This window comes from Acipenser ruthenus, chromosome 41 (genome assembly GCF_902713425.1).
Source record: "Acipenser ruthenus chromosome 41, fAciRut3.2 maternal haplotype, whole genome shotgun sequence".
Lineage (NCBI taxonomy): Eukaryota > Metazoa > Chordata > Actinopteri > Acipenseriformes > Acipenseridae > Acipenser > Acipenser ruthenus.
The window spans coordinates 10,685,000-10,696,533 of record NC_081229.1 but is presented as its reverse complement, the minus strand read 5'-3'; the positions used below and the strand labels follow the sequence as shown (position 1 = coordinate 10,696,533).

The 11,534-nt window shown below is 49.4% G+C and overlaps 1 protein-coding gene across 1 annotated transcript in view; it reads right to left on the bottom strand.

Annotated features, from left to right (window-relative positions):
• LOC131708981 (ras/Rap GTPase-activating protein SynGAP-like) overlaps positions 1-11,534 on the bottom strand; it is a gene marked incomplete at its 3' end in the record, with an annotated part of 44,162 nt that overhangs the window by 16,079 nt on the left and 16,549 nt on the right. The window contains 1 exon segment of the mRNA XM_059010532.1: positions 9,698-9,803. Within this exon segment, the coding sequence (XP_058866515.1) occupies positions 9,698-9,803 (106 nt within the window).

Here is an 11,534-nt window from a genome sequence, read left to right as displayed (position 1 = left end):
ACAGTGTGGTTAGAGCATTGATAGTCAGGTCATTACACACAGTGTGGTTAGAGCATTGATAGTCAGGTCATTACACACAGTGTGGTTAGAGCATTGATAGTCAGGTATAATTACACACAGTGTGGTTAGAGCATTGATAGTCAGGTATAATTACACACAGTGTGGTTAGAGCATTGATAGTCAGATCATTACACACAGTGTGGTTAGAGCATTGATAGTCAGGTATAATTACACACAGTGTGGTTAGAGCATTGATAGTCAGGTATAATTACACACAGTGTGGTTAGAGCATTGATAGTCAGATATAATTACACACAGTGTGGTTAGAGCATTGATAGTCAGGTATAATTACACACAGTGTGGTTAGAGCATTGATAGTCAGGTATAATTACACACAGTGTGGTTAGAGCATTGATAGTCAGGTATAATTACACACAGTGTGGTTAGAGCATTGATAGTCAGGTATAATTACATACAGTGTGGTTAGAGCATTGATAGTCAGGTATAATTACACACAGTGTGGTTAGAGCATTGATAGTCAGGTATAATTACACACAGTGTGGTTAGAGCATTGATAGTCAGGTATAATTACACACAGTGTGGTTAGAGCATTGATAGTCAGGTATAATTAGACACAGTGTGGTTAGAGCATTGATAGTCAGGTCATTACACACAGTGTGGTTAGAGCATTGATAGTCAGGTATAATTAGACACAGTGTGGTTACAGCATTGATAGTCAGGTCATTACACACAGTGTGGTTAGAGCATTGATAGTCAGGTATAATTACACACAGTGTGGTTAGAGCATTGATAGTCAGGTATAATTACACACAGTGTGGTTAGAGCATTGATAGTCAGGTATAATTACACACAGTGTGGTTAGAGCATTGATAGTCAGGTATAATTACACACAGTGTGGTTAGAGCATTGATAGTCAGGTATAATTACACACAGTGTGGTTAGAGCATTGATAGTCAGGTATAATTACACACAGTGTGGTTAGAGCATTGATAGTCAGGTATAATTACACACAGTGTGGTTAGAGCATTGATAGTCAGGTCATTACACACAGTGTGGTTAGAGCATTGATAGTCAGGTATAATTACACACAGTGTGGTTAGAGCATTGATAGTCAGGTATAATTACACACAGTGTGGTTACAGCATTGATAGCCAGGTCATTACACACAGTGTGGTTAGAGCATTGATAGTCAGGTATAATTACACACAGTGTGGTTAGAGCATTGATAGTCAGGTATAATTGCACACAGTGTGGTTAGAGCATTGATAGTCAGGTATAATTACACACAGTGTGGTTAGAGCATTGATAGTCAGGTCATTACAAACAGTGTGGTTAGAGCATTGATAGTCAGGTATAATTACACACAGTGTGGTTAGAGCATTGATAGTCATGTCATTACACACAGTGTGGTTAGAGCATTGATAGTCAGGTATAATTACACACAGTGTGGTTAGAGCATTGATAGTCAGGTATAATTACACACAGTGTGGTTAGAGCATTGATAGTCAGGTCATTACACACAGTGTGGTTAGAGCATTGATAGTCAGGTATAATTACATACAGTGTGGTTAGAGCATTGATAGTCAGGTCATTACACACAGTGTGGTTAGAGCATTAATAGTCAGGTCATTACACACAGTGTGGTTAGAGCATTGATAGTCAGGTATAATTACACACAGTGTGGTTAGAGCATTGATAGTCAGGTCATTACACACAGTGTGGTTAGAGCATTGATAGTCAGGTCATTACACACAGTGTGGTTAGAGCATTGATAGTCAGGTATAATTACATACAGTGTGGTTAGAGCATTGATAGTCAGGTCATTACACACAGTGTGGTTAGAGCATTGATAGTCAGGTATAATTACACACAGTGTGGTTAGAGCATTGATAGTCAGCTATAATTACACACAGTGTGGTTAGAGCATTGATAGTCAGGTCATTACACACAGTGTGGTTAGAGCATTGATAGTCAGGTATAATTACACACAGTGTGGTTAGAGCATTGATAGTCAGGTATAATTGCACACAGTGTGGTTAGAGCATTGATAGTCAGGTATAATTACACACAGTGTGGTTAGAGCATTGATAGTCAGGTATAATTGCACACAGTGTGGTTAGAGCATTGATAGTCAGGTATAATTACACACAGTGTGGTTAGAGCATTGATAGTCAGGTATAATTACACACAGTGTGGTTAGAGCATTGATAGTCAGGTCATTACACACAGTGTGGTTAGAGCATTGATAGTCAGGTATAATTACATACAGTGTGGTTAGAGCATTGATAGTCAGGTCATTACACACAGTGTGGTTAGAGCATTGATAGTCAGGTCATTACACACAGTGTGGTTAGAGCATTGATAGTCAGGTATAATTACACACAGTGTGTTTAGAGCATTGATAGTCAGGTCATTACACACAGTGTGGTTAGAGCATTGATAGTCAGGTCATTACACACAGTGTGGTTAGAGCATTGATAGTCAGGTATAATTACACACAGTGTGGTTAGAGCATTGATAGTCAGGTCATTACACACAGTGTGGTTAGAGCATTGATAGTCAGGTATAATTACACACAGTGTGGTTAGAGCATTGATAGTCAGCTATAATTACACACAGTGTGGTTAGAGCATTGATAGTCAGGTCATTACACACAGTGTGGTTAGAGCATTGATAGTCAGGTATAATTACACACAGTGTGGTTAGAGCATTGATAGTCAGGTATAATTACACACAGTGTGGTTAGAGCATTGATAGTCGACCTTGACTCCAGTAAATAAGGCTCAGTATGCTTTCTGATTACAGCACATGCCCAGTTTCACCACGTGACAATGTATTTCAGTTGATACTATTTCGAATTATTATTTTTTGACACACTTGAGAATCATAAAACTTCCAGTCAGTCCTACACAGACATTCTTCTGTGAAAGGACTTGTAAACGATGATTCCTTACACTGTGACTCTGAACGTGTTCCACACAATCATCTGAGAATTAATGAAATAAATAAATGCGGTACAATAGCCTACCTCGTTTCAGTCACGACTCAGTTCCCTGGCTCTTCCGCTTGCACGCCCGGTACTATAGAGCGCTGTCCTTGCTTTGAGAGGAGGGATAAAACCGGGTAAAGATGATTTCTCTCTGAAAGAACAACACCCGGCGCTTTTCCGAGGGCTGGCTGATCTGTCAGCGGGCTGCAGAATGCATGTTCCCGTCAATGCAGGCTCCAGTCGGGGTGAACGCACCTGTTGCGGGGTACACCGCGCCTGGCGCCCCGGCAGTGCGGCGGCGTGTGCTCACCGATCTGTGGGGGTCAGGGACAGGGCACGAGTGGGGAGGGGGGGGGCAGCCTAAAGCTGCGTGTGAATGGAGCGTGCTGAGTCTCTCCTTATAGCCGTTGCAGACGCACTGAAAGCGGGCTTAATCTGCCCTCGTTCCCCTGTACATCACGAGATTGATTTTACCGGTCAATGTCTTAACACCCTGTCCCAGTTAAACGCGTTTAGCAGCGTGGGTGGTTTTTCTCGCGTGTCCAGGAGAGATATTCATGACAGGTGAATGCCGACACGCTACAGCTGGCTTCAGTTAATTTGCTGCACAGATCGATGGATTATCCGGATCACTCTAAATCCACTTTGCGATAGACCTCGTTAAGGCGAAATGCTGCTAGGTACCTATAATTAATAACAAATAAATAAAAAACAGAAAAGCGACAGGTTTAACACAACATTGCTGCGTTAGCGGTCGCTCCGAGCGCAGACTTGGATCTCCAGAACTAACAACATGGGAACCGTACCCAGGAACTGAGGGCCATCTCCGGCTTGGCTGTCATCTCCGAGCCGCTGCTGGTGGAACTGGTTCAAGCAGGGAGGCTGCAGGCGGCATTGCTTCATCCTTTGGTCTGCTCAATAAGTAGATACATCGATACAAACACAGCCCCAAATGAAAACCCCAATGCGCTCCCTTCGGGTATCTCTGTTAGAATGCCCGGTCCCTGGGGTTCTGCACCCCCGGGAGCTTCTCTCCAAGTCCGGCTGATCGCAGTTTCTGTGCTCGCTGTCCCTCCCGCGGCTGGTTTAGCTTTCCTTCAGCACTGAGTCGCTGTGCCGCCCCGAGTAACCCTTCCAATACCCCCCTCTCACCGGCGCTAACAACGACAGTTACCCTCGTCAGCTCTCGGGATCCCGGGTTCATGCCGCTGGTGTGGGGGACCGGCATGGTTTATCTCTCCGATTCGGGAGACTGGCCGAGGTGATGAGACGCGCTAGTGATGAAACATCTGGTAAAGGTCAACCGGATCCTCTGCGCGTCAAATCAACCTCGCACTGGTCCCGAAAACCATTAACCCTCCGCCAGTCCAGAACTGACCGCCAGTCTGTGTAAACCAGGAGACAGTAGCGCTATTATCCAGCGAGCAGCGTGAACGGATAAGCGGCAGTCGTGCTAATAAACGGATGCGTCGCTGGGGAGGAGCGCGGCTGTCTGCATCGCCCGTCTCATTGCTGTCCTCACCTGCCTGGAAGGTGCGTCCCGGACCACAGCGCAGCACGGTGCGGTTCCGAAGAGCGGCTGATTCCAGGTGCAGGAATGTCAGCGTGATTTTCTCGTCCCTCTCTCACAGCCGCGAGCACGAGCACAGAGGAGGGGGGCGGCGGCGCGGGCACGTTCAAGCTGGCGGGAGCGCGCAAAGACGGGGGATGATGAAACGAGACCCGGCCCTGACTCGGATCGCGCTGGTGACCAGTGTAAATACTGGGAATGGGAACACACGTTTAACTGGTAGTGGCTTTAAAAGACAGGTGTGTGTGTGTGTGTGTGTGTGTGTTTGTTTTAGTGTTACATAGAGAGGCTTGCTGGTCTAGTGGTTAGAGGAAGGGGGTTGTTATCAGGAGGATCCAGGTTCAATCCCGGCTCAGCCACTGGCTCGCTGTGTGTGACCCTGACCAAGTTACTCAACCTCCTTGTGCTCCGTCCTTCGCATGCGACGTAAACACGAGGTCCTATTGGAAGTGACTCTGCAGCAGCAGTTGAGATGCATAGCGCACCCCTAGTCTCTGTAAGTCGCTTTGGATAAAAGCGAAATGACTAAATAATAATAATAATAATAATAATAATAATAATAATAATAATAATAATACATAACTGTTCAGAAACAGCATTCTTCCAACCCACACTGCAAGACAAACACAGTGAAAGCAGATCTCAAAACGACAGCAGCAAGCAGACCCCAATACAGACACACACACACACACACACACACTCATACTCTTACACACACACACACACACACACACACACACACACACACTCACACACACACACACACACACACACACACACACACACACACACACACACACACACCCACACACACACACACACACACACTGACTGCGCTCCATGCTAGTAAGAGATTTGTTTCAGCAGGCAGTCGAATGGTTAACTTCTGCTGGGATGAATCACAATTGCAGGTATTGAAAGAAATGCAGAACGCCTCCCCACCCCCCTCCCCCCTCTCCCCTGTTGGGCTAGTCCATCTGGGATGATTCCAAAGACTGCACAGCATTAACCAATCACAGGCCACCTGCTGGGGAAACAGGCTCTCCTGTCTCCATGGCAACCACAAGCCTATAACTTAGACCTTTAACCCATGCAGCACCAACACGAGGAGAGAAGTAGAGATACTCCCATCCCCTCTCTCTCCCCCTCTCCATCCCCTCTCTCTCCCCCTCTCTCTCCCTCTCCCCCTCCCCTTCTTTACCTCTCTCCCTCTCTCCCCCTCTCTCTCCTCCTCTCCCTCTCTCCTCTCTCTTTCTCTCTCAACCTCTTCCCCTCTCTCCTCTCTCCCTCTCCTCTCTCTCGACCTCTTCCCCTCTCACTCTCTCTATCTCTCCCTCTCTCCCCCTCTCTCTCCTCCTCTCCTCTCCTCTCTCGACCTCTTCCCCTCTCACTCTCTCTCTCTCTCTCCCTCTCTCCTCCTCTCCCTCTCTCTCTCCTCTCTCTCTCAACCTCTTCCCCTCTCCCTCTCTCCTCTCCTCTCTTCTCTCTCTCCCCCTCTCTCCCTCTCCTCTCTCTCTCGACCTCTTCCCCTCTCACTCTCTCTATCTCTCCCTCTCTCCCCCTCTCTCTCTCCTCCTCTCCCTCTCTCTCTCTTTCTCTCTCGACCTCTTCCCCTCTCTCCTCTCTCCCTCTCCTCTCTCTCTCAACCTCTTCCCCTCTCACTCTCTCTATCTCTCCCCCTCTCTCTCCTCCTCTCTCCTCCTCTCCCTCGCTCTCTCTTTCTCTCTTGACCTCTTCCCCTCTCACTCTCTCTATCTCTCCCTCTCTCCCCCTCTCTCTCCTCCTCTCTCCTCTCTCCCCTCTCCTCTCTCTCTCGACCTCTTCCCCTCTCACTCTCTCTATCTCTCCCTCTCTCCCCCTCTCTCTCCTCCTCTCCCTCGCTCTCTCTTTCTCTCTCGACCTCTTCCCCTCTCACTCTCTCTATCTCCCCCTCTCTCCCCCTCTCTCTCCTCCTCTCCCTCGCTCTCTCTCCCCCCTCTCTCCTCTCTCCCTCTCCTCTCTCTCTCTTCCCCCTCCCCCTCTTCTCTCTCACACACTCGCTGCTGCAGAGCTCTTGAAATGAGGAAGAGTGGAAATTCCTTTCATGGTTTTAAAACGTCTCTGTGATCGTTGCCATGGAGATAATTATACAAGATACAAAGTGAGAGCGGGGGGGGGAGAGAGAGAGAGAGAGAGAGAGAGAGAGAGAGAGAGAGAGAGAAGAGAGAGAGAGAGAAGATGGAGGAGGGAGGGAGAGAGAGAGAGAGAGAAGGGAAGATAGACTGGAAGAGGAAGCAGCAGAGAGAGGGAGAGAGATGGAGAGAGGAAAAGAGAGATAGAGGGAGAGAGAGAGAGAAGGAAGGAGAGGGTCTGGTAGTTCTCTAAAAATGTAAAAAAAAAATTCTACGGTAGCAAACCTGAAGCCACCCACGTCCTGTCTGTCAAAGAGGTACACATGAATTCATATAGAAATTAATTAACTAGGTCATAACAGACTTAGAAAGAGAGGGATAGAGAGAGGAGTCCTAGAGAGGGGGAGATAGAGGAGAGAGGGGAGAGAGAGATAGATACAGAGAGAGACAGAGAGGAGAGAGGGGAGATGGTACAGCACAGTGAGGGACAGAGAGGAGAGAGGGGAGATGGCACAGCACAGTGAGGGACAGAGAGGAGAGAGGGGAGATGGTACAGCACAGTGAGGGACAGAGAGGAGAGAGGGGAGATGGCACAGCACAGTGAGGGACAGAGGACAGAGGGGAGATGGTACAGCACAGTGAGAGACAGAGAGGAGAGAGGGGAGATGGCACAGCACAGTGAGAGACAGAGAGGAGAGAGGGGAGATGGTACAGCACAGTGAGGGACAGAGAGGAGAGAGGGGAGATGGTACAGCACAGTGAGGGACAGAGAGGAGAGAGGGGAGATGGCACAGCACAGTGAGGGACAGAGAGGAGAGAGGGGAGATGGCACAGCACAGTGAGAGACAGAAAGGAGAGAGGGGAGATGGTACAGCACAGTGAGGGACAGAGGGGAGAGAGGGGAGATGGTACAGCACAGTGAGGGACAGAGAGGAGAGAGGGGAGATGGCACAGCACAGTGAGGGACAGAGGGGAGAGAGGGGAGATGGTACAGCACAGTGAGGGACAGAGAGGAGAGAGGGGAGATGGTACAGCACAGTGAGGGACAGAGAGGAGAGAGGGGAGATGGTACAGCACAGTGAGAGACAGAGAGGAGAGAGGGGAGATGGTACAGCACAGTGAGAGACAGAGAGGAGAGAGGGGAGATGGTACAGCACAGTGAGAGACAGAGAGGAGAGAGGGGAGATGGTACAGCACAGTGAGGGACAGAGAGGAGAGAGGGGAGATGGTACAGCACAGTGAGGGACAGCGAGGAGAGAGGGGAGATGGTACAGCACAGTGAGGGACAGAGAGGAGAGAGGGGAGATGGTACAGCACAGTGAGGGACAGAGAGGAGAGAGGGGAGATGGTACAGCACAGTGAGGGACAGAGAGGAGAGAGGGGAGATGGCACAGCAGAGTGAGGGACAGAGAGGAGAGAGGGGAGATGGCACAGCACATTGAGGGACAGAGAGGGGAGAGGGGAGATGGCACAGCACAGGGTCCAGTTTGTTTTATGAATGCAGCATAACGGGAACTCTCTGGTTTTAATTGTCTTTCTTATTGCAGAAGCAGTCAATACTTTTCAGCAACTGGGTTTAATGGTTCCAGTCAGAGCTTTACTGGTAACCAGCAAAACTGACACTTTCTAGATGAAGTGACATTGCTTCACCATTCAGCACACTGGCTAAACACCTTCTCCCAAGAGACGTGACTTTACAATGAGCACCGAATGAACTATGAACTGCTCGGGGGGGTGTCTCCCCTCCTCCTCTCTCACCCTGCTCGGGGTGGTGTCTCCCCTCCTCCTCTCTCACCCTGCTTGGGGTGGTGTCTCCCCTCCTCTCTCACCCTGCTCGGTGTGGTGTCTCCCCTCCTCCTCTCTCACCCTGCTCAGGGTGGTGTCTCCCCTCCTCTCTCACCCTGCTCGGTGTGGTGTCTCCCCTCCTCCTCTCTCACCCTGCTCGGTGTGGTGTCTCCCCTCCTCTCTTACCCTGCTCGGTGTGGTGTCTCCCCTCCTCTCTCACCCTGCATGGTGTGGTGTCTCCCCACCTCTCTCACCCTGCTCGGTGTGGTGTCTCCCCTCCTCTCTTATCCTGCTCGGAGTGGTGTCTCCCCTCCTCTCTTACCCTGCTCGGTGTGGTGTCTCCCCTCCTCTCTCACCCTGCTCGGTGTGGTGTCTCCCCTCCTCTCTTACCCTGCTTGGTGTGGTGTCTCCCCTCCTCTCTCACCCTGCTCGGTGTGGTGTCTCCCCTCCTCTCTTACCCTGCTCGGTGTGGTGTCTCCCCTCCTCTCTTACCCTGCTCGGTGTGGTGTCTCCCCTCCTCCTCTCTCACCCTGCTCGGTGTGGTGTCTCCCCTCCTCTCTCACCCTGCTCGGTGTGGTGTCTCCCCTCCTCCTCTCTCACCCTGCTCGGTGTGGTGTCTCCCCTCCTCTCTCACCCTGCTCGGGGTGGTGTCTCCCCTCCTCTCTCACCCTGCTCGGGGTGGTGTCTCCCCTCCTCTCTCACCCTGCTCGGTGTGGTGTCTCCCCTCCTCCTCTCTTACCCTGCTCGGTGTGGTGTCTCCCCTCCTCCTCTCTCACCCTGCTCGGTGTGGTGTCTCCCCTCCTCTCTTACCCTGCTCGGTGTGGTGTCTCCCCTCCTCTCTCACCCTGCTCGGTGTGGTGTCTCCCCTCCTCTCTTATCCTGCTCGGTGCGGTGTCTCCCCTCCTCTCTCACCCTGCTCGGTGTGGTGTCTCCCCTCCTCTCTCACCCTGCTCGGGGTGGTGTCTCCCCTCCTCTCTCACCCTGCTCGGGGTGGTGTCTCCCCTCCTCTCTCACCCTGCTCGGTGTGGTGTCTCCCCTCCTCCTCTCTCACCCTGCTCGGTGTGGTGTCTCCCCTCCTCTCTTACCCTGCTCGGTGTGGTGTCTCCCCTCCTCTCTCACCCTGCTCGGTGTGGTGTCTCCCCTCCTCTCTCACCCTGCTCGGGGTGGTGTCTCCCCTCCTCTCTCACCCTGCTTGGTGTGGTGTCTCCCCTCCTCTCTTACCCTGCTCAGTGTGGTGTCTCCCCTCCACAGGGACGCTCACAGTGCGTCGCAGGAGCTTGTTTCGATGCGTCTCTGCTCTCCTCTCCCGCATCAACAAGGGGTGGACCTGGAAACACAGGACAGGAGTCACAGTGCAGGGTCAGGGCAGAAAGACAGGAAGATCGGAAGTGAGTGCGGAGAAGCAGGTTTGCAGAGCAATTCTCTTTAACATGTTTTGTCATCTGGTATTAAATGAAAGTGAAACACACCTGTTAAAAATGTGTTGGTTTCACAGCAAGAGAAGCTGCCTTGCCATTCACCTCCAATCAATGCAATTCACTGACAATGAGAATCTGTCACAGGCGGAGCGCATGCGAGTCACTCATCAAGCGCATGTGGCCTTTCCATCGTCCTACCTAGAGTGCTACCCCTGTGAATTCTGGGACGTGTATTTCTTTGTGCCCTGGACTACAGTCCCACAATGCACTGCAGAGACATTTCTATGGAAACATGTGAAGTGAAATGAAATGATTTTCTATCAAAAGCATGAAAGAAAGAATCGGACAGGAATCCCGTTTTAAATATGAGAGGCTTCAGTTAGCTTGATCACAACAGCTATCTGATTGGAATGAACTGATAATCAATAATTGGGTAAACAACGATAACCGAGGGAACTGTGTTTACAAATGCACGACTTCAAGTCGACAATGTCGAGGTCTTGCCATGGCCAGTGTTTTCTCCTGACCTGAGTCCAAAAGGACATCTGTGGGACCAAATCGCCAGCGCCACCCACAGGAGACAACCGCGACCTGCCAACCTTCACCAGCTGGCTGCAGCGGAACTTCCCACAGCAGCCTATCCAGAGGCTGAGCAGGTCTGTGCGTCAGCGCTGCCAGGATTGTGTTCATGCTCAGGGAGGTCGTACCCGATACTAACTTTGTCATGTTTTCATTTTGACAGCGTGTCACGTTTCACACTGAAATATTATCATGATTCTTTGATCTGTATTTTTGTTCACAATTTCTGTGATTTTGTTTGATATCTCTGTTTAAAATATTTGATTAAATCCATTAGACCTGAGTGTTGTGTTTCTCTCATTATTGTTATTATTATTTATTTCTTAGCAGACGCTCTTATCCAGGACAACTTACAATTGTTACAACATATCACATTATTTTTACATACAATTACCCATTTATACAGTTGGGTTTTTATTGGATCAATCTAGGTAAAGTACCTTGCTCAAGGGTACAGGAGCAGTGTCCCCCACCTGGGATTGAACCCACAACCCTCCGGTCAAGAGTCCAGAGCCCTAACCACTACTCCACACTGCTGCCCAAGGATAGATAGATAGATAGATAGATAGATAGATAGATAGATAGATAGATAGACAGACAGACAGACAGACAGACAGACAGACAGACAGACAGACAGATAGATAGATAGATAGATAGATAGATAGATAGATAGATAGATAGATAGAGGAGGAGTGTATAGATGTGTAAATGTAGGCATTGAATGAAGAATTCCCAGCTGTTGAGAGGGGGTGCCAATCCCTCAGTCATTTCTCAGCGTGACAGTTGCTCTGCTGCTGCCACCTGCTGGTCACAACACAGAAATGCAGCTATAAGTGCAGCTGCTGAACTTTGACATTTCACTGCTTTTAAAAGCTGGATCTATGAGAGTTGGTTCTAGAAATGACGTGCATCTTCCAAAAAATAGGGAACCTTTAAACCAAACCCCAGTTTCAGGGGGGCAAAAATGATAGCTGCACACCTATATCCGGCTGAAAAAAATGACATTTGTGCTGGAACAGAAATAAAGTCAAATAAGAATGTGAGCAGAAACAAGAGATTCG